At 43.9% G+C, this 23835-nt stretch overlaps 1 protein-coding gene across 6 annotated transcripts in view; it reads right to left on the reverse strand.

Annotated features, from left to right (window-relative positions):
- Nucleotides 1–23835, reverse strand: part of ADGRG4 (adhesion G protein-coupled receptor G4) — a 104785-nt gene that overhangs the window by 22194 nt on the left and 58756 nt on the right. For 4 of the 6 annotated variants that reach the window (XM_039487017.1, XM_039487015.1, XM_039487016.1 and 1 more), the window contains 11 exons: nucleotides 20165–20236; nucleotides 18071–19291; nucleotides 14707–14801; nucleotides 13688–13752; nucleotides 12475–12520; nucleotides 11228–11253; nucleotides 8905–9047; nucleotides 6260–6389; nucleotides 5582–5703; nucleotides 3479–3692; nucleotides 154–319 (listed from right to left, as the gene is read on the reverse strand). In XM_039487017.1, coding sequence (XP_039342951.1) covers nucleotides 154–319; nucleotides 3479–3692; nucleotides 5582–5703; nucleotides 6260–6389; nucleotides 8905–9047; nucleotides 11228–11253; nucleotides 12475–12520; nucleotides 13688–13752; nucleotides 14707–14801; nucleotides 18071–19291; nucleotides 20165–20236 — 2300 coding nt within the window. The remainder of the gene's footprint in view (nucleotides 1–153; nucleotides 320–3478; nucleotides 3693–5581; nucleotides 5704–6259; nucleotides 6390–8904; nucleotides 9048–11227; nucleotides 11254–12474; nucleotides 12521–13687; nucleotides 13753–14706; nucleotides 14802–18070; nucleotides 19292–20164; nucleotides 20237–23835) is intronic. The other 2 variants (XM_039487019.1, XM_039487018.1) reach the window with 2 other exon arrangements.

The following is a 23835-nucleotide window of genomic DNA, read 5'->3' on the forward strand; positions in this document are numbered from 1 at the left end:
TCACAGAAATATGGACTAGATCCTCAGTATGTGTTGACTTCAATAATTAAGCCAAATTACACTAGTTGAGGATTGGTGTCTGATTGCAGGTAGGTTTGCTCATGTCTCTTCACTCCATCATCCAAAATCTATAAGCTAAAGCTTTCATCTCACCGTGAGATCAATGCCTTTCTTATATGATGTAACACCAAAGGCTGCTCCTTGGAAACCACTGGGATCTGGACGTATCACAGCCAAAGCCAGTACAGCCAATATTACTGATTTATTTCTCCCAGTATAAGGCATCTTGAAACCTATCTCTTCAGTTGTCCTTAAGACTCTTTATAAAGTATAACAACAAGAAAAAGAGACATCTTGAAATTTTCTATTACCATGACATTTCTGATTATCACAAGTATTGACTAAACTCTCTGTCCCCTTGCTGACTGTGTGGCAGGCATGAGCAGTCAATGGAAAAGACCAAAACATGCAGTTTCCATTCAAGAAAAATGCCCACTGAAATCAGTGGTAGCTTTGTCTGAGTAAGGATGGTAGGCTCAGACCTACAATCAACAGCATCACCCTATTACAGCATTGTATTGGCAATGTTTATGGTTATTAAAGAAAATAAAGCCAGCTCAATTTCTCATTTGGAAGACCTGAGGCCAGAGTACATGCCATTTATCTTCCTTGCCTTGGTAGAGATGTGTCAACCAATAGGAGTCTGTAGAGTGGGAAAATGTATGCTAAGACTGCAATGGTCCTGATTTCCCAGTTGCCATGGGGAGAGAACCTGCTTGATGTATACTTTGTCCAGTCAAGTGAATGAGGGTCCACAATAGAATTCTTTCAGATTATAGACTTTCCAGAGCTCTGAAGCCTGGAGTTCCCTTTGAACTTCACCAAAATATCTCAAGCCAAGATTTCAGTCCAGGGCCATCCCTGGGTTAAGGGGTGATTTGGTCAGTCTATAAGTACCTACATGGGGAACAAAACTTTAATGGGCTCTTCAGTCTAGCAGACAAAGGCATAATGAGAGCCAATGTCTGGAAGCTGAAGCTACACAAATTCTACCTAGATATAAGGCTTTTATATATATATATATATATATATATATATATAACACCTTTGGAACATCTTAACAAAGGTTGTGGTAAATTCTCCATCAGTGGAAACTTTAAAATTTAAGAGTATCTTTGTAAAAGAAATGCTCAAAGCTACTTTGAATAGGACTTCCCTGAATTAATTCCTGTGGCCTGTTACATAGGAGGTCAAACTAGATTATCACAATGGTCCCACCTGGCTTTATAATCTGTATCTGTTAACATAATATGGATTCTTATGGAATCACTTAGAAGCAGGATGCATCACAATAATGCTTCTGAGGATGCATCACAATAATCCTCTCCTTAAAGCCAGATGGATCAATATGTCTCTGCTATGGACTCTCTGTTCTTTAAATAACCAGGCTGTAACTTCTTAAATTCTTCAAAACTCAAATATTTCTAAAATAACAGATGTGGGGGGTGAGGGAGGGGCTTCCCCTAGATAACGTCTAAATTATTATCTCTGCTTGGTAGTGTGGTGGCACCTAGAGTCCCCAGTCAGGATCAGGGCCCCAGAGAACACCCATAACAGATGACAGCCCCTGCTCTGAAGAGCTCACTGAGGAGTTCAATACAAAGTTTTCACCAGGGTTTGTTTCTTTCTTTTAATTATAAGACACATTTTTTTAAAAGTGGGGGTGGTTCTGTACTAGCAGCAGGCATACCGCCCACATTGCAGCAAGAGACTCTCTTGTGAGAGAATATTGCCAAGAGGATCAGAACGACACTGAGCAGTGTCATCTGGCATATTATTTAAACTATTTTTGGCATTTTTTCCTGTTTATAAAGACAACACACTTGCCTACTGCAAAGAGCTGGGCAACTTTATACACTTCCACCAAGAGACCCACACGTGGACTGACTTTAAATTGAAAGCTTCATTTTCCTTGGAAACTTTCAAAAACGTTGATGAGAGCAAAACTGAGAAACTTACAAACTCTGGCAGTCTGCAAATTCAGAGCTGCAGAGAGAACTTTTTAAGTAACTGTTTAGTGCTGCTGATTGGTGCTCATTTACCAGCCCTGGCAAGGGGCCCTCTCTGGATTGACGCAGGCAAACACTTTCGAAATAAGTGTCTGAAGTTAGGTTCCCCCAGCTCCACATTTCAGTTCCCAGTTAAGAAAAGTGCTCAGTACTTTTGAAAAATCAATGTGGACTTCAGTGGGAGCTGCTGCCTGCCCAGCACTCCTGAAAATCCCACCACTTATTTAGGAACCTAAACACAGAGTTGGGAACCTAACCGTAGGCACTTGTTTATGAAAACGTTTGTCTTAATAATATAGTAGAGATGGCAGGAGTGGTTCTCTTTGCCCCCAAGTGGGAGAGTCTCTTTTTCTGCCCCAATCAGTATTTGTACACAGTGGAACAGCTTCAACTGCAGAGACTGAAGGAGACCCACATCTGAGTATCCCACAGTTCAGGGGTTAGAGTACCCTCCTGAGAGGTGCCTGTTCAAATTCCTCCAGCCCCTTAGGCAGAGGGGGGGAATTGTACCTGGATGTCCCACCTCCCAGGGGAGTGTGCCAACCACTGGCAGGGCCGGCTCCAGGCTTTCTCCTGCCCCAAGCAGCAGCGATCAAAAAAAAAAGCACCGATCAGCAGCGCAATCGCGCTGCCCCATAGTTCAGCGGTGAGTCATTCACTCCCTCTCTTCCACTTCGTCGGCAGCTCAGAGGAAGAGAGGGACTGAGGCACCCGCTGCCGAATTCCTGACAAAGACCCGGACGTGCCACCCCAATAGCGGACAGAGTACCGCCCCTTTGTATTGGCCGCCCCAAGCACCTGCTTCCTTAGCTGGTGCCTGGAGCCGGGCCTGACCACTGGGCTGAAAGGCATATGTTGGTCAGCAACCATACCACTGCCTCCTCTGGCCAGATCTTGAATGGTGGGTGGCTCTGAGCACACCTACTCGATTGGGCCCATCAGGAAAAAGAGATGCACCTCCATCTATCTTCCCCCAGTTTATGGCACTTACTGGGGCTTAGGCAGGAGATGTGTCTGGACACCTAGAATGCAGGGCACATGCCCAGAGGCGGAAACATAGGCATTTTGGGAACTCTTACAGCGAATATCTAGGCATTAAAGTTAAGTGGCAGCTGGGCAGGGGGGTTGTAGATCACAGTGGTGCCTATAACAGGACTTAAGTGCCTAAGTCTGAGGTTTAGAGATCTAAGTATTTTTGTGGGTCTGGACCTTAGTTTGTCAGCCATACTTTCCCATAAATACACTGGCCAGGGGAATATGCCAACAGCCTGGAGCATCGTTACCATAGATCCTATATGTGGGAAAGTTGCAGGATGATGCAGTAGGTCTCAAGATGGCTTTTTTAACAATGTTATTCCTTAGTGATTTCTTTAACTTCTGTACAAGTGATTACTAGATACTTTACTTACCTATTGGTGGCTGTTTGCAAGTCCTGTGTATTCATTTCATTCAGCAAAACAGAGTTCAGTATTATTAATATAATCTCAGCAAGTGTCTCGCTTATCTCATCACACTTTGAAATAGCCGAGAGTTTGTTTACAATAACCTCAGTTTCTACCTCATCCAATTTAGTAAAGTTTTTCATCAGATTTAAAAGGTGCTCTGCAACATCCTCTGCATTTTCTGGAATAGATTAAAGAACATAGAGGTGACTTAATGTTTTGCAATAGAGCTGAAATGCTTATGTAGTGTTAAAAGAAATGCTCAGCTTGTTAAACTGAGTCAGTAAATGAAAAGACTGTTTGTGTAAATGTGCATTGATCCAGCCCCAGGACCACAACACACACTTTTCACTTTTATAGTTAAAAGATGATGCAATCACAAGATGTGCTCCAGAAACTATTAATATATGTAATAATCCTAGTGCAAAGAAAGTAGTTTCATTCTCAGTCCATTGTTACTGGAGTGCAAGCAGCTATAACTCCAGACACATTTGCAAACTAAACTGTAGGCATACGTGAGCCAGCACATAAACCTCACGACATCAGTGCTCTGTTGCTTATTGCATTTGATCCTTTCTAACTGCACTTGTGTTGATTAACACTGGAAAATCCTGTTGACCAGTCCAGTGCTAAAACTCACTTCTGCCATCTTTCACCTTTTTCATTAGTGTCTTATGGAACCTGTTCTTCATTTAAATAATCCAGTGCCACTCATTTAATGCTGAAGGTAAAAGATCAAACACACTTCTCCTGAGTTTCTAGCTCTGTGCAGTGGAAAACTATATCCCCTGGGTTTTGTGCTCTCTTCCCTTTTCTGCCCCCAACTCCCATTATTTAACCACTGTGGAAAATGCTACTCTGGCAAGTACTGTAGACACAGATCTCACCTGCCTCCCCACAAAAAGATATTGGTGCATGGGGGAAGTACACAAGGGGCTAAAGGGCACAGAACCCCCCACCCCAGCCAATGGACCTGACACAAGGCATCTCCTCCACAACTGCTCTTCCAGTCACAGGAACAGGCTTCCTCACTAGAACAGGAGCCACCACCACTTGGTTTGTGGCCACTTTGTGTGTAGTCACGAACCCATTGGCTTCACTCCTGCTGCTCACCCTGTTAACTCCCCATCCCAACCCCCACCCCTGTGCTGATTGATGGGGAGCTGGTATGGAGCCCTCCTCTGCTCCATTCAAAGTTGCTTAGTCTCCATCTCTTCCAGCCCCAGGGCAATCTGGTGCCCAGCTGTGATGGTTTACTGAGCTGGAGGCCTTCCAGACCCATGTGAAGCTAGGTCGAGTTCACGCTGTATGAATGCTGAGTCTGCCTGCACCATGGAGACTCTGAACCTAGGGAGCTGAAGTTTGTTCTTCTCTCAATAATGCACGTAGTGCTTCCAGCCTAGTGTGAAATTCGTGCTTTTAAAAAGAAAAATAAATCAGGTGTCAACAAGCTCACTCCTTTAGCACATAGTCTACAAATCTCAGGTTGTATTTCCAGGAGAGAGAAATGCAGTTTTATTTTATTAATGGAGTACAATCAATTTAGCTTGTCAGATCAGTGCCTCTAGTAGTTAGTTACATAAGCCATGTGGTATTGTTTCTGTTGAGATGATTTACCTAATAGTCACCCTGGCACTAAATGCAAATATCAAATTGTGTATGCAGATTTACTATTCAGTTTGATCTCCAGACACAATTATTTACTGAAAAGGTGTGTGAATAATTCCAAACTACCCACAAATTCCAGGAAGTTTGTTTCTAGACAATCCACATGCAGGATAAAAAAGGAAAATTCATGGAGTTCATTGTGAATTATTTATTCTAGTAATAAAAATGTGGATTTGAGATAGAAACTAAGTCATCAAAATGACAGAAGTTCAAAGCAGGACTCAAAACTACTTCTGTTTTTTAAAAAAGAAAAACACTTTAAGATGAACAAGTGAATGACATGAATAATAATTGTTACTGCTCCTGTTGTTCAGATACCCAGAACATACACTCATTTAAAAAAAAATTAAATCAGTTGCAGTTATAATATGATGGGTCAAAGTAAACTTTTTGGAATCTTACCTTCTGTTATGGTAATGTTCTTAAGACCCACAATATTATTTGGAAGTTTTTCTTCCAGCAATTTACATTGTGTCATATTTGGTCTTCCCCAATAAGCTTTCCCACTCTTAATATTTATCCTGCTGAAAAAGACAAGCAGTATGCATTACTTTAATTGAAAGAAACAGATTCTATTCAGTGATGTTCACTGCACTTGCAGATACAGTGGCTACAAACATAATTTATTTTTGGAAACAGATTAATTCAAGGGCCAAATTTTCCCCCAATGCCCAGTTCTCAAATCGTGGACATCAGCTGAAACTCCATTGCAATTTGAGGTGTCTAGAACTAGACCTTCTGCCATTGTAGGGTACAGAGCCATATGTGGGGATGGCAGAATACACTACAGAGTATCTACTACTCCTTAATGCTGGAACAGCATACTAGCTATGGTGCCAGCCTGCACTTGCAGTAGATGGAAGCACATGTAGATTGTGGGCCCTTTCCCCAAAGATCAAGCCTCTTCTAGCCCTGGTGTGCATCCCATTCAATTAGGCAGGTGCACAGTTGTATGCTAAAGTAGCTCACCAGCTGCACACCCTATCACATACAACCTTGTTTCCCTGCTGCTCACCCTGTTACTCCCCATGCCAGCATCTGCTGAATCATCTGCCCTTTGGCATTGATCTCATCACTTACCAACTCCTGGTGGCAGAGTGCTTAGAATTTTTCTCACATCTTAATTCAGTTGTGCTAGCAGGATTAGTCTGTGTCCACAGATATTTCCCTTTGTAGGTTAACCTACATTCTTCTGGGCAAGTACCTGGAGCTAGGAACAAGACTCATACAATTATTCGTTATAAAGTTTTTATGAGCTAAAAGGGAGTCTTCACTTGCTCCAGCCTATCTAGGACTCATTATTAATCTGGATATTCTCTCGCTGGAACAAAGCTATAATGTTTGCCTCTCCTGTTGTCTTGATATAAGAAAAAGCTGTGCTTAAATTCTCATTTGCCTTCTGTTTCACCTGAGACTCTTTTTCTCAGGGCTGGTGCTGGGTTAAAAACATAAGAACGGCTATGCTGGGTCAGACCGAAGGTCCATCTAGCCTAGTATCCTGTCTTCTGACAGTGGCCAATGCCAGGTGCCCCTGAAGGAATGAACAGAAAAGGTGACCTTGGTCGCCCGTTCCCAACTTCTGGCAAACAGAGGCACCGTCCCTGCCCATCCTGTCTAATAGCTATTAATGAACCTATCCTCCATGAATTTATCTAGTTTGGGGTGGTGTGGGGGTTTTTTTGTTTTGTTTTTTTAACCTTGTTAGTCTTTTTTTTCACAACATCCTCTGGCAAAGAGGTTGACTGTGTGTTGTGTCAAGAAATACTTTCTTTTTGTTTTTTTTAAACCTGCTGATTATTAATTTCATTTAATTCATGCATCCGACAAAGTGGGTATTCACCCACGAAAGCTCATGCTCCAAAATGTCTGTTAGTCTATGAGGTGCCACAGGACTCTTTGCTGCTTTTACAGATCCAGACTAACATGGCTACCCCTCTGATAATTTCATTTGGTGACCCCTAGTTCTTGTGTTATGCGAGAGAGTAAATAACTTCCTTATTTACTTTCTCCACATCAGTCATGATTTTATAGACTATTATCATATCAGTATTGGTTGCCAGCATTGGAAATTGTAATCCTTTATTTAGTAGACAGAGCTAGCAGGGCTGGTGCTGTTTCTTCCCCTTTCAGTGTGCCCTCTGCCACGTGGAGGGTGAAGTTACCACAAGAATCAATATTAGGATTACTTTGCTCATTACTTTTCCCTTACCTGACTCATAATCTTTTACCAAAGCAAGCGGCTGCTCATTACCCAGTCGGTGCCTTTTCCACAAGGACAACTTTCCCTGTAACTCCTCTTGCCTATTAGTCTTGTTTATGAATGGTGTCAAATGTATGGTTTTTAAATACAAATACATTATGTCCCTTGCTTATCTCTTGCCTACTTCTGTATTTTTTAAAGGTTGACAAGGAGTATATCCAAGTCAATAAAACAAATGTGGGCTTGTTCGAATACCCACAGACATCAATAGAGTGTCTGCCACTGGCTTCAGTGGCTTTGGATCAGGTCTCTGGGTATCAAATATTATTTACTGCTTTAAACTTTCCAAAAGACTTTGGCAACATATCTACAGATAAGTTTGGCTATCATCATAAAAACTGTGACCTAGAACAAAATGTCTGCAGGAGGCGATTGTATAAAGAGGGCAGTTATAGCTGCAAATGAGTGAATTCATTTCTTTTTATAAGATTCCTTAAGATACAAGGTGTAATAGCCGCAAAAAGGTATAGGTACAATTTATCACAGAGAATCAATGTCTTGCTCAAGGTCATCCAGATAGTAACGATCAGGGATCCTGGTTCCCAGTGCTGTTCTCTGACTGTGCTATCACTGTTCCTCTCTCTAAAAAAAATACACTATCTTAGATATGGTCATTCAGTCAGTATATAGCAAGAGCAGCAAAGATCCAGACTAACACGGCTATCCCCCTGATACTATATAGCAAGAGTTAAGCAAATCATGGGGAACTCAAATGAAATTCACAAACTGGGATTTTTAGTACTGAATCGTGTTGAGGTACAACCTCCAAGTCTTTCCACCTCTAAACAGTGTATTTTCATGAGACGCAAACTGGAATTTGGGAGCGGGGGAACCTTCTCTTAGTGATGCTAAGTGTTTTGCCTTCTATGGTGTGTTTTGGGTTTGGTGCTGGGGACTTGATTTTTTGCATCAGCACTAGCTCCAGCAATCAGGAGACTTGTTTCTAGCAAAGGACCTGAGCTGCCATGCTTGGAGTCATACCACACGTGTACTTTTCCTGCATTTCAGAAATGTTCAGACCCAGAACTCTAGTTTAGGTCTGTTTCCACTTGTCAGGAAGTAGAGTGCACAGTAAAATAGAACAGGCCAAATTCAGACACAGGGTAAGCAGGTGACTTAAGTGATGTTGAAGCCAGTATACCTCATCTTCTGTCAGTAACCATTGGAACCGATTACTAAGGGCTGTGAGCGATAAATTTTCCATCCCCTGGAGTCTTTACCTCAAGCCTGGAGATCTTTGATAGAAATCCTCTAGTTAAGCTATAAGTTATTCGTCTTGATGCAAGAATTATTAGGTAAAATTCTATAGCCTGTTCCATGCCTGAGGTCAGGTTTGATCATAATGGTCTCTTCTGCCCTTGGAATCTGACTCTATACCAACTTTTGAGTTTGGGCCAACCTTCATGAAACTCGTGTATTTTTTGGAGTCTGGCAACAGATATTAGAACTTAATAAATACAATTACCAATTGGACTGACAATCATATCTTCAGGTTCCACAGAGAAGGGCCCCTCTTTGTACGTCCTTTGCAACCTTTCTTTTATCATGATGATCAAGTCTTCTTGTGGGTGAGTGGATGTGGCTTTTATGATGGCTTTGGAGGCATAGCTACAAATATAACGCACACAAACAATGAAACATTTGTACCATCAGGCTACCCTGTAATTAATCATTAACATTGAATGTTGTATTGAATTGCGTAATTTCATCACCTATTGTGTTTACAATGCTACAGTAATGACCAGATACTGATACTATTACTTTATGCTGAGTAATACCTTATCACTGAAAATAGGGGCCTGATTCTGGAGTGAGGTACTCCTTGTGGCATGAGAATCTGGCCCGCAAAATTTCAGTTTCCTGTGAAACTGTGATCATGAGTCTCTAACATTATCTTACACTCTTCTTTGGTAAGTCACAACCATGCACTTTTTTCAGCAATTGTTCAGAATATGGAATAAGCTAACCATGTAATTACTCTAAAGTCTAACTGTAAGCAGAATCCTTAGCACTTTACATTGTCAGTCTTCAGAGTGGGGCATTCCCAGTGGTGTTGAAAGGATTTGTTATGGGGGAGGGGTGTGCCAAAAGCCATTGAACAAAACTGTAAACTGTGGATATGATGTGTACTGCCAGGGCATGCTGCTTCACCCGTGGGCATTCCCCATTTCCCTGGAGCCAGACCATAACTTAGCTCTGGAGCTGGGCATAGGACCAACCTTCGAAGCACTGCCCAGAATTCTCTCCTCCAAGCAGCACATGCAGCTGGCTCCATCACTCCCTTTAGAGTGTTGGCTTCTAGGTTTTTCTCCACAAAACAGCTAAACTCAAGTAAATGAAATTCTTGTGGCTTTCTGAGGATGGTTTTCAGACCAGCACCTCTCCTTCCCTCACCCCTCAGAAAGGGAAGACGGCGTGGCTGCAGGACCCAGCTCCCAGTCAGTGTGGGGAAGAGGTCCATGCTGAGAGAATCAAACAGCCCATACTGAAACCTGGTGAGTGGGTGGGGTCTATGCTGAGACACTTGAGCAGGCCCTTCACTGAGACCAAGCCAATGACTGCCCACCACCCCTATCTCCATGGCTTGCAGAACAAGCAGGAAAATTTTGCAGGAGCTTCCTGAGTCTCCAGGAAAGATGGGGGGGGGGGGAGAGCGGGGGGAGGGAAATCTTTTAGAAACCTGGAAGAAGCAAGTCCTACTCTGAGTCAGCCCACAGGCAAAGTCCATGCTAAGATGGTTGAGAGAGCTGCAAACCAACCTTCTCTCTCAAGCTCTTTTACTTGCAAGGCCTTAGCTGCCATGAAGGGTGCCAGCTCTTGTGACTGCCTCTATCAGTGAGCCATTTAGCTGCAGTGACTCTGGCTCACTGACTCTGTGCTTAGTCCCCACTCAACCCTGACCTTGCAGCAGGGACCATGGGGTGAAGTGACTCAAATGCTTTTCCTCTTCCTTTCCAATGCCTGTGGTCCCACAGGAGGTCAAGAATCAGTTACTCTTTTCCTGCAGACTATCCTTTCAATCTCCTGCTAATGTGCTGTTTCCCTCAGGGGTTGGGCCCAGGGGCTGGCGAAGGGTATTGCTCACTGCCCAATCTTAAAGGGGCAGCAAAAAGTCTTAACCTCTCCTGAGAGCATCTCCCCTCCAGATCCTCTACAGAGAAGGAGAAATCTCTGAAGCTGGGGGTTTGAGTGAGGTACCTCAGGCCCTCAACTAAGCTTTCCAGAATTAAGTACAGATGGGGTGTAACATCACGGGTGCTCATGTTTTTAGAAAATGAAACACCAAAGTAACCATCCTCCATGACCCCCAAAAACTAAAGGTGGGTTTTTTTTTTCAAAGTTCAAGAGCTGTGTAATTCTTCCTCGACTAGTTTGAGTGTTATGGCAGTCTCAGCTGGGAGAGTATTGCCTGCAGTCTCTTCTTGTGCAGACCCAGTAGTGTCCAAAGCATGGTACAGCACTGAAACCTCTCTTGAGCAATCACTCCTTGGCTTTCTACACAGGGAGCAGAACTATTCTCAGTATGTCGGGGGATTCTTTGGGGTGTGTCTTAAGGATGGTTTCTTGTATAGGTTCCAGTGTAGAGTATGCTAAGTATCCTCATCATGCCTAGCTCTACTTTGTTATAAAAGTAATCATAATTTTAACCCCCTATAATTAGTAAGTACCTTGATCATCCTATTATTGAATCAGCACCAATATACTGTGTAAAAGTGAAGGAGGGAATTGATTTAATTGTGTGCTTACATCTAAATTCTACCAACACAATTCGTAAACATGTATCCTACCTTTGTGAATTCTGCTTTTCTTCCATCTTCAGTTCACAAAATACAGAACAGGACAAGAATAAGGTTAGAATAATGCAACTGGCTTTAATGTAATTATAATGGTTTCCAGTGAAAGTGAACAGTAGCTACTAACACACTCAATGCTTTAAATGTCAGTATTTGACTATTATGTCCAGTACACGTTTGCATTATGCAGTAGTTTTAATGGTGCCTTATATTAAGATGACTATAAAAACAAGGTATGCCAGCTAGTTGCTGCTGATGTGAGGATGCAAACAGGGACAGAAGATTGTCTCTGCTATGGATCCAAGGCAGAGGAGGACTGGCACCTTGCAATCAGCCAGAAAGAGAGAGGCGGAAATAAGGCTTTTGAAAAACAACACACTGGGAATAAAGTTCCATGCCTGCTCCAGCTAGGACTGTTACTGTTTAGAGTCCTGGTCATAAGTCACATGGTTTTGTTTGTGTGCACACTCCAGCCCAGCCATATCCTCAGGTCCAGCCCTCCCACTCTGCCTTCTCCTGTTGGCACCAATGTATTCTGGGAAAATCTGAGCAGCTATCTGACAGCACAACTCATGGGCCAATGGACTCTGGGATGTCCTACTGCAAAGATAGGTGGAAGGACTGGACACAAGCGTAGGTAGGAGTCCTATCAACGCAGCAGAAAACCAGTATGTTGAACCAGATGCAGGAGGGCAGGGCTGTGCCAACCTAGGCCTCTGGTGGGGCCAAATACTGTTGTCATGGATACTAAGAATAGAATAACAATGTGTGAGATGCAACCACATGCTATGTTTGGAACTGTTTAGTGATATTTGACTCTAAACTCAGCTTGCTTGTCTCACTTCTAACTCCCTCCATCGGCACTTGAACCCCTGGCCTTGATATGAAAATCAGGCAGCGATACCAGGAGAGTAAAATCACACTGCAGTCTGCAGGGCTTTCCCCAGGGGGTTAGCAGGTGTTTTGAAATTCATTTCTGAGTTAATTTGTGGTGAGAAATCAACCTTACTCTATGAACTCTCAGACTAGCTGGCTGAGCAAAATGGTTGGAGCTGATCTTTAGAGGTTCTACCATCCCTAGGAAGCCTAGTCACATTACATTTTAATGTGCAGTCTCTGTGTTTCCACCTTTCAGAGTGCAACTAAAATATTGCATAAGCTAAAGGTAAGAGGAAAAATGATTTCCTTATTATCCAATGAGAACAACTCAACGCAGGTAGAGTTTGTCTTATAATACGTACATCAGCTCTCCCATGGACACTTCCTCCTGAAGAATTATTCCTATATCTAAAAAAGAGCAGAATAATTGTTTGTGTGTGTGTATATATCCTAAATAAATTATCCCATAGCTGATGAGCCTGACCTTGGGCTACTGACGTCAGTGGGAACTTCACCACTGACTTCCTTGGCATAGAATCAGCCCCATTATATCTTCAGGAATATTTCATACTGTAACAAATCTGTGGTCAGTCAAGAACAACCACTGCTGTCACTGTGGCCTCTCAGACTTCAGGGTTACATCAGCAATAGACTTCACATGGTCCTGCTCTTACAACCGGAGTTGTTAAGAACCTATTCATAGCATAGGGCCCATGATTCAGCAGTTGCACACTTGAGCCAGTTCCTTACAACAGTGTCCTCCCAAGTCCCAAACCAGTTTTATTCTATTTCATTCTAGCCATGTTGTTTTTCCTGTCCGTGTCTTGCTTTTTAGGGATAATTAGCTCAGGAGGAAAAACTACTAAGGGTAGAGTAAAGCTGCCAGTACCCTGTTTCTCATCCTATAGTCTAGAAGCCCTTCGCTCCCACCTTAAAAAATGTTAACCCCTTAATTCCTAAGAGCCATTTAACTAATGCATCTTGCATATGCTTACTGCAGATCCAGTAGTTGTCATTTTTAATCCCCCTTTCCCTGTCTTTATTTCACAGTCTCTATTTTTTCCCCTTAAGATTTTCAGAATCTGACATGCTTCATGTAAACAGTGCAATGTTTTGTTTTGTTGTTGCCATCCACAACCTCCATCATTCAAGTGATGATGCGGGAAGAGAAAGCAGAAAGTCAAAATGTGCGTAATGGTAAAACTACGTCTCAGCCTTTACAAGTGACATTTCCATCAATCTAGCAAATGCTAAACAACCCCACTTCTCTCACCTGCCTACAGATTAAATATGAACATACATGGGTTTGGCTCTAAGAGCAGTGTGGGAGTTTGATGCAGAAATACTGTTATTTTTAAGAGTTTTGTGCCTGTAAATCCTGCGGCAGACTTTCGGCACTCAGACCTAGCTCCTCAAAGGTATTTGGTGCCCAACTTCCATTTATCTGGGGGTTTGGTTTGTCCCATTATACAAAGAGGTCATTTGTGAAATGTCAGTCAGGCTCCTGATTACAAACTCTCCCAACGCTTAGGTCAGGTTGTGGAGTAAATAAACACCCTATAGTCAAGTACTCACCTGCCTGCAGTTTTTACATAATAATCTGTCACAACACATTCACCTTCAGGAAATCTGGCATTGAACTGTAAAAGGAACAAGTTTCTCATTAACTCAGGTCAATATTTTAACTAGAGGTGCTTGTAAATTCACAGTTTCAATGTTTTTGAAAAATGGGTAAAAAATTTTGCAACAATGTCAAAATTCATTCTAGTTTTTGACCAACTCTAATTCTAACCTCTGAACACTCTTCACAAAGTGTGATATAGCTTGATCAGTCCGTCCTCATCCTCAAAGGAAACCTGCACAACACTGTCCAAAGATGAGCCTGGGAGCTTAAATTCATAACTTTGCCAGCCACTACAAATCATGGACCGAACAGAAATATTGAGTTTGTCTGATTACAATAATCTGTGACCCACTAACCCCCTCTCTTTGTCCTATGACTGCAGAAGTGTTGACAGGCCCCTCTACCTTGAATGGTCTCTTACAATATTTACTTATGCTAAACAGTCTGCTCTACCTGCCATTTAGGAGTGATGCTAGCAGTTTCCCAGACCTGAAGAAGAGCTGTATAGAGTCAGGGGCAGCTCTCGGTATTTTGCCGCCCCAAGCATGGCAGGCAGGCTGCCTTCGGCGGCTTGCCTGCGGGATGTCCTCGGGCCCGCGGATTCGGCGGCATGGCTGCAGGAGGTCCGCCGAAGCCACGGGACCAGCAGACCCTCCGCAGGCATGCTGCTGAAGGCAACCTGCCTGCCGCCCTGCCCCCTGTGGCTTGTCGCCCCAGGCACGCGCTTGGAGTGCTGGTGCCTGGAGCCGCCCCTGTATAGAGTTGGTCCAATTAAAGATATTACCTCTCCCACCATGTCTCTTCATGAAAAATCTGTCGGATAACATGATTATGAAACTCCATAATGCTGTTCCTTTGGTTAACTGAACAATTCTCTGTGCTTTGCCCTGGGAGCTCATATTGTTCTTTCAGATGCCCTTATCTCCTGATACTTATCCACAATTTAATGGGTTGGGGGAAATTCACTTACCCAGTTTTTAGCAAGGTTGTTTGCATCATAATAATCAGGAGTTCTCTGAGTTTCATACAAGAGAGAAAAGTTCATTTTGATGTCATAGAAGGTAACTGTAGTAATGGAAAATAAGGGGAGCTGTAGTTTGTAGTCGGTATAAAAATATATTGGGATCCCTGCCTCCTCCCATCCCTGTCTGTCAACTGTTGGGCACTCCTGGAGTCAACAGGAGTGGGGTACCTAACTCCCCTTATATTCAGAGCCTGATCCTGCAATAAGCTCTGAGTGGTCAGTCTCCTGTGGGTGCACAGATCCCCATTGACTTTGCTGAGGCTGGGCATAGATGCAGGGGTCTGCCCAGAAACCGGTTATTGCAGGATCTGGGCCTTTAACTATAAGCTCTTTGAAGCAGGGCTTGTAATTTTACTCTGTACTGCATCTGCCCCACTTGATCCCTAAGAGGAGCCCCTGGCTATTACTGTTATACGAATAATAAATGGTAATATATGTAGTCTGGGCTATACACCTTTACACTCTCAGAACAACCTTCACCAAACAAGGACACTCCCACAGGGAAGGGTGGCCCATTCCATGAGGCAACCTACAAGTACCCTGAGAGAACCTGCTTCAGTACAGAAATAAAACCCTCTCTGACCACCCACCCCTCAGTTGTCACCTACATCCCACAGTGGAACTGATGCAGAGGATCATCAAACGACAACCCATACTCCATGGGGACCACATCCTGAAAGAGATCTTTCCTGAACCTCCACTTCTGACCTTCAAACACCCCTCCCCCAACCCCTCCAAGCTCATCATCAGAAGCAAACTCCCCACAAACCAGGACACACCAACTCAAAGCAACAGCAGACCCTGCTAGAACAATGTCTACAAAACCTGTAGACATACTTCCACTGCTATGATGATCAACAGCCCCCACAACACACCTTTTAAGATCCATGGGTGCTACACATGCCTAGCAAAGCATGTGGTGTACAGCAGAACCTCAGAGCTATGAAGACCTCAAAAATGGAGGTTTGTAACCCTGAACTAAACGTTGTGGTTCTTTCAAAAGTTTACAACTGAACATTGACTTAATACAGCTTTTTAAACTTCACTATGCAGAAGAAAAATGCTGCTTTTACCTGTCTTAATTTAAATGAAACAAGCACAGACAGTTTCCTTATCTTATCAAACCTTTTTTTTAAAAAAAAACAACTTTCCACTTTTTTTTAGTAGTTCACATTTAACACAGTAGTGTACCGTGTTTGGTTTTGGGGGTTTTGTCTTTTTGTCTCGATTGCTGCCTGCTTGCATACCTCCAGTTCCAAATGAGGTGTATGGTCAGTTCATACTTCTGGTGTTCGTAACTCTGCGGTTCTACTGTATCTCATCCAGCACACTGAATGCCCCAATAACAGCTATGTGGCTGAAAGGAGACAATCACTACATTCTTGAATGAACTCACAGAGGAAAAAAATAAGACAAATGCTGTCACCTGTGAGTGAACACTTTTTACAAAATGACAAAGACATTAAGACCAGCAGGGACTATCATTATCTACATCGCAGGCCACAGAGCCTCACCCACCCACTCCTGTAATAGACCCCTAACCTCTGGCTGAGTTATTGAAGTCCTCAAATCATGATTTAAAGACTTCAGGTTACAGAGAATCCACCATTTTACACTAAACCTGCAAGTGACTCATGCTGCTGAGGAAGTTGAAACCCCCCCCACAGAGTCTCTGCCAATCTGACCTGGGGAAAAATTCCTTCCCGACCCCAAATATGGTAATCAGTTAGACCCTAAGCATGGGGCAAGACCCACCAACCAGACCCCAGGAAAGAATTCTCTGCAGTAACTCAGCCATCCCCATCTAGTGTTTGAGCTGCTGGTCCTCACCTCATCCTCAAGGGAAATCTGCACAACACCTTCAAAAGACAAGCAGGGGAGCTTACATTACCCACAAAAGCTTATGCCAAAATAAATCTGTTAGTCTTTAAGGTGCCACTGGACTCCTTGTTATTCATAACTCAGCCAGACACTTAAAATCATGGACTGAATAGATACTAGATTTACGGTTTATTACACCAATCTATAACCAATTTACCCATCCCCCAGCTTTTTTCCCCTTTCTCCCCTATGACTTGAGAGGTGTTAACAGGCCACTTCATATTTAATGTTCCCTTGAAATATGTGTTAACTACGTATGCTAAACAATCTGTTCCACCTTGAATCTAGCTGAGACACCTGGGCCTGGCCAGGTCAGCTGACTTGGGTTCAGGCAGCGGAGCTAAAAATCGCTGTGTAGACATTCAGGCTCGGGCTGGAGCCCAAGATCTGAGACCTTCAACCCTGGCAGGGTCCCACACAGCTCAGGCATCAGCCCGAGCCCAAATGTCTACACAACAATTTTTTCAGTCCTGGAGCCCAAGTCCCATGAGCCCGAGTCAGATGAGGGGCAGCTGTGGGTTTTTTAATCCCTGTGTAGACATGCCTTCTGAGTACCTTTTCCAGACCTGAAAGCTCTATGGAGTTTGAAAGCTTGTCTCTCTGACCAACAGAAGTTGGTTCAATAAAAGATTATTACCTCACTCAGCTTGTCTCTCTAATAAAAGATAACAGTCCTTTTCATTTGGGGTTACATTGTAGGGAAGATGCACAATAAGAGAGAAAAAAGCCTTCACAGATGATAGATTGCTCTGCTTTGTGATAGTTGGAAAATATGCAATTTACCTTTTCACTTCTATATATTTGATTTTAAAGGCCCAATCTAGCTCTTAGATATATAGCAGTTGTGAGGGTTTCTGGCTAATTTACATCAGGGAGCTGCTTAAATTGCTTTTCTAAGAAAAATAGTTAATCTCAACATATTCGGCATACTCTATGTAGTCAAAATGTATATATGTATTTGGCTGGGGTTAACAGCCAGATAATCGTGGGGAGACAACTGCAGCTGCATTTGTTTAGCCAACAATTAACTGCAGCTGGAAGCATCACTAGTTAGCATCTAACCACCTGAGTTAAACAAACAGGTAGCTACTAACAAGCCCAAACAATCATGACTTGCTAATTTGTGCCCACAATGAATCTGCAGGGACAACAATGTGAGAGCCTGCAAAAAGAAAAACTCAGTCAAACAGGTTGTCATGTTTCCATTCATTTTAAGAAAGATATTGTATACTGTGGATTAAATGCGATGCTCTTAGCTGGCTGAACAGTGCCTAAGAACCATCAGGGTTCTCATCTCTTCCTTGCTACTGGGGCTGGATCATTAGAAGGGGTATTTCTCTTCATGGTTTAATGTAGAAGCCTAGATGAAATCTGGCATTCTGTATAGTCCACTACTCTTTACCCACAAAAAATTATGCAAATTCCATACCTTTTTTATCTGATTTTACTGTAGTGGACAGATCAGGTGTAGATACAGATGTGGATTTGGTATCTGTAGATAAGGTTGTCACTGTTGTTCTGGAAACAGGCAAAATACAAGTAGGTTTAGTGGTAGATGTAGTTACAATAGGTTGTGATGTTGCCTCACCAGGTTTGGAAGTAGGAACAGTCTCATTAGGTTTGAGTGAAGCTGTGGTCCCAGCAGATATCAACGGATGCGTAGTCCTGGGCATGGTAACTGAGGTACGGGGCATTGATGTTGTGGAAGAGGAGGTGGGTGAAGCTGTGGTCCCAGCAGATGTCAATGGCTGCATAGTCCTGGGCACGGTAACTGAGGTACTGGGCGTTGATGTTGTGGAAGAGGAGGTGGGTGAAGCTGTGGTCCCAGCAGACATCAACGGATGCGTAGTCCTGGGCACAGTAACTGAGGTCCTGGCCATTGATGTTGTGGAAGAGGAGGTGGGTGACGCTGTGGTCCCAGCAGATATCAACGGATGCGTAGTCCTGGGCACGGTAACTGAGGTACTGGGCGTTGATGTTGTGGAAGAGGAGGTAGGGGAAGCTGTGGTCCCAGCAGATGTCAATGGCTGCGTAGTCCCGGGCACGGTAACTGAGGTACTGGGCGTTGATGTTGTGGAAGAGGAGGTGGGTGACGCTGTGGTCCCAGCAGATGTCAATGGCTGCGTAGTCCCGGGCACGGTAACTGAGGTACTGGGCGTTGATGTTGTGGAAGAGGAGGTGGGTGAAGCTGTGGTCCCAGCAGATATCAATGGCTGCGTAGTCCCGGGCATGGTAACTGAGGTACTGGGCGTTGATGTTGTGGAAGAGGAGGTGGGTGACGCTGTGGTCCTGGCAGATGTCAATGGCTGCGTAGTCCCGGGCACGGTAACTGAGGTACTGGGCGTTGATGTTGTGGAAGAGGAGGTGGGTGACGCTGTGGTCCCGGCAGATGTCAATGGCTGCGTAGTCCCGGGCACGGTAACTGAGGTACTGGGCGTTGATGTTGTGGAAGAGGATAGGAGTGTATATGTGGTCCCATCCGGGTTAACCGTTAATGTGGTCTCGGGTGCTTGAGGTGTTGCAGCAGTAGTAGAGGATTCGGCTCTTGTCATCTCTGTTGGCTCAGGGACAGATATGGTTGTATAATGTATAGTAGTATATCCAGGAACAGCTATGGTTGTATCTTCAGTTGTTGCATCTCCAGTGAAAGCTATGAAAGCAAAAGGTTTTGAAATGCATCTTAATCCAAATATAATAACCTTCAAATGCAGACGCATTTTGGCTGCAACCAGGAGTCCCCCATTTTAGGCTTGATCTTGTGAGGTGCTGGGCATCTTCCACCCCAGATGAAATCAACTCCTGGAGCTGACCGGCACCTTGCAGGATCAGCCCCTTTGTACTAACAAATCTTACTAGGGAAAAATAACTTGGAGAAAACCAACTCATGTCATTACAGGTAAATAATTAACACTTAGGAATTACTTTTTAAGGCCAACATGAATTGAAGATTTCAGGGTAACTTTTCAAACACAGACTGCATAACATACATATAATGGCTCTATGGAATAGCAGATGAATTTGCTTTACGTTTTCTATCATAAGTTGTGTCCTCCTTGCTCTTCTGGGGCCTGGTCAGTACTGTGCTGATCCAGTTCTATGCCTGTGTCACCCACTGATTTAAATAGAATGAGACTGGCATAAAATTAGAGTAATGCAGTGCTGAATCAGACTTCTGACCTCAGAAGACAGCGGGCCCAATGGAGCTACACTGACTTACCCAGCTGAGGATTTGGCACTGTGTGTTACACCAGGTTTCTCTTTCTGCTGAGCTTGTGTAACATTTATTGATATTAGATATATGGCCCAACTTACCACTGTGTTGTTCTAATTTCACACCAGTGAAAACACCAGGGACATCTTTCACTTTTCATTACACGCTATCTAAAATCATATGCATTTTTACATGAAACCATAATAAATGGACATTTAAAGTCTGTGTTACTATGGATGTAACATGAATCAGGTACTTATCAGTGATGATCACTTTAATATTTACAGCCTTTGCTTCAAGAAAGGCACATACTTGGAGTGCTACCATTAGTAGATGTGGGTGGAGATAATGTAGTAGCAGCTGTTGATGATGCTTCCTCTGAGCCTGTTGAGAAGATAAATAAAAGATGTAAAAATCGATAGAGGCAAAATGAATATGCAAGAGAAAAGCTACTGTAAAAGAGACTAAACTTCAACAATGACCAGTACAACAGAGGACTGTTCTTACTACAGGGGCTGCAGCAGAACCCACACATTGAGGAACATACTTGTGCTCAGGCGGTGCTGGTTACTCCAGGGATAACTGGACTACATAAGGGAGAGAAATGGGGAGCTGCAAAGTTTGGACCAAATTGGAAATCAGACGTTCTGTGGCAGAAGGATGATAAATTGGCTTCAAGCCTGGCTGCAATAAGCCCATTTCTTTTTCATGGGTCTGCATACCTGTGTGCATCCATCACCATGATATCTGAGTCTTAGTCCTTAGTGTGATCATGGCATGTACAGAATAAATAACACCTTCAATGCCTAATCTATGGAAATCTCAGCTGGGCAAGTTCCATTTATGCCAGCCACCACCATTCTGGCTGGCACCATCACAGAAGAACTTGCAATGACAATGAACCAACGAACACAGGCATGATAATGAAGATGTAGCAGATGGCAGGATAATAAGCAGATGTTGACTAGGGGGGAGGGATAGTTCAGTGGTTTGAGCATTGGCCTGCTAAACCCAGGGTTGTGAGCTCAATCCTTGAGGAAGCCATTTAGGGATCTGGGGCAAAAATCTGTCTGGGGATTGGCCCTGCTTTCAGCAGGGGGTTGGACTAGATGACCTGCTGAGGTCTCTTCCAACCCTGATATTCTATGATTCCTTTGAAGTGAACCAGAAGATTTGTTCCTACAAGGAGGAGGGAGAAGAATTGTTCTTCTTAACCTCTGAGGATAGGACAAGGAGCAATGGGCTTAAATTGCAGCAAGGGAGGTTTAGGTTGGACATTAGGAAAAACTTCCCAACTGTCAGGGTGGTTAAGCACTGGAATAAATTGCCTACAGAGGTTGTGGAATCTCCATTATTGGAGATTTTTAAGAGCAGGTTAGACAAACACCTGTCAGGAATGGTCTAGATAATCCTTAGTCCTGCCATGAGTGCAGGGGACTGGACTAGATGACCTCTCAAGGTCCCTTCCAGCCCTATGATTCTATGATTTATTGACCCAAAAGGAGACTGTTGACAGAAACAAATCCAAAGTCAGTATTTATCTTAAAGAACAATAAAACTTGATCATTATAACGTGTTTGTAGTATGTATTATCACATACATTATGACTTTCTCCCTCCATTCTGGCCACTAAGATGTTAAGTGTTTTCTTTTAAACCCCTATTCCTATGGGGAGATGAAATACGAGATCCAGAAAAAAATATATATACACTTCACCCCTGATATCCCCTTCTAACCTGGGTGGGGAGGCGTTTTATAGACATGTAGGGCTGGAAGGGATCTTGAAAGATCATCGAGTCCAGTCCCCTGTGCTGAGGTTGGACCAAGCAAACCTAGACCATTCCGGATGGGCATTTGTCCAATCTCTTCTTAAAAACCTTCAGTGATGGGGACTCCACAACCTCTCTTGGAAGCCTAGTCCAGAGCTTACCTACCCGAATAGTAACACATTTTTTCCTAATATCTAACCTAAATCTCCCTTGCTGCAGATGAAGCCCATTACTTCTTGTCCTACTTTCTGTGGACATGGAGAACAATTGATTATCAGCCTCTTTATAACAGCCCTTGAGATACTTAAAGACTGTTCTCAGGTTCCCCTCAGCCTTCTTTTCTCCTGGGCTCATTAGGGTGGTCTCCAAACCCTACAGATATCAGGATGCTCAGAGGAAGGAATGTCTTTGGAGTGCCTGTCTGTCCAGGGTGCTGCCCATCCACCCAGTCCTCTTGACAAAGACTCCTTTAGGAGTTGTGCTGCCATTGGCTCCCATTCCTTGGTGTCACTGGGAGTGAGAAGCAGCACTAAGCCCCTCGTGGATATTTGACAGAATAGCTGCCTGGTCCCCAGGAGAACATATGTTGGAGAGATGCTGCTCCCCAGCCCACTCTCCACCCCCACAGCAACGGAAGCCTAATCCTATGGAGTGGCTGTAGAAGGGCTTCTGGGACTTCTCAGGGAGCCGGGTGTTATACACCACAGATAATTCTCTCTTCTATAACCCCCTCCACCTCTGCCCAGTTTGGTGAAAGGTAGTACGGAGCCGTTCATCAGGAAAATGCTAGAGAAGTTTGGAGAATATTGCATTCCAATTAGAACGCAGACTGAAATCTGTGTTTGCTTCTGACTTGGCTAAACTGAAATGTTAGCTTCCAGGAGGAGACTTTTCTGAATACAAAGAGGTAACTGGCTAACATGCAGTAGAGAATGTGAAATGCATGGCCTCTGAATGTTTAATAATAACATGGCATAAAGGATTCCCATCATATACGCTTGGGCAGCTTTCCTGTTATTTTCCAAATGGAGAGAGCTGAGAATTAGTCAGCTAATTATCCTTGAAATGAATCACCTTGTCAAACCAGATAGGTCTTTATATTTCATATGCAACCTGCCTCATCGTTAGCCAGACAAGAGCAAAACGGATGATACAAACTCATATGTTCAACAGAAAATGGCAATGAACTGAATCACTGTAGATGCTTTGCACAGTGGTATTGATTTTATATATAAAAAATAGCATGCTCACAATACTTGGCCTTACAGCTGCAATTGCACTGCTCTGCTTGAACTTTCTGATGCCTCTTTCCACTCAGAGAAAATTCAGAGACTGGCATTCTCGCCCTGAGTAAGAGTAATGTAGAGTATGTCTACATTGCAATAAAACACGCACAGCTGGCCTGTGTCAGCTGACTTGGGCTGCAGGGCTATAAACTGGAGTATTGACATTCAGGCTTGGGCTGGAGCCCGTGAGTACTGAATTTGATGCTTTTGATTGAGTGGCTCTGCTTCAGTGATTTGTTTCTTCCCTGAAGCTGGTATTTTGTGAAATCTTATAAACTCATTCCTCTCCCACCCCGCATCCATTTTCTCTAAGGCATAGGCCCAGGGCTGGTGCAAGGAAGTTTCGCACCCTAGGCGAAACTTCCACCTTACGCCCCCCCAGCCCTGCAGCAGCTCCCCACCCCCCACGGCAGCTCCCCACCCCTGACCTGGGAAGCCATGTGGTACCCCCCACCCCCCCTCCTCTCTGCTCTCCTCCCCCCCGAGCCACCTCCCCCTCCTCCTCCCTCTGCTCCCACAAACAGCTGTCTACCAGCTGGCAGGCAGCAAGCAGCTTGGCGGCGCGCGCAGCCCTGCAGCGACTGCCTGGCCGGGCTGCGGACCACTGGTGCCTGCCTGCTGGCTGGGCTGCCGCTCGGGCCTCAGCTCCAGATCCTCCCCTCTCTGAAAGGACTTGAAAAAGGGGGGGAACCTATGGCACCCCAGGCGCTGGCACCCTGGGCACAACTTAAAAACCCTAATCTTCCCTGCTGGGCCAATGCAGGCACCCGCCACTGTGTAGCCTGCACACCTGTGTAGAATGAGGTCTGACTTAGTCATTTCTCAAAACTCTAACAAATCTACAAATTAACACCCAATTACAGGTCTAGTACAACCCACTGCTATAATTTTACTGCGAGAGAGACCCAGTGCTAGCTGCTGCCACCCC

The sequence above is a fragment of the Mauremys reevesii genome, linkage group 9, assembly GCF_016161935.1.
Source record: "Mauremys reevesii isolate NIE-2019 linkage group 9, ASM1616193v1, whole genome shotgun sequence".
Lineage (NCBI taxonomy): Eukaryota > Metazoa > Chordata > Testudines > Geoemydidae > Mauremys > Mauremys reevesii.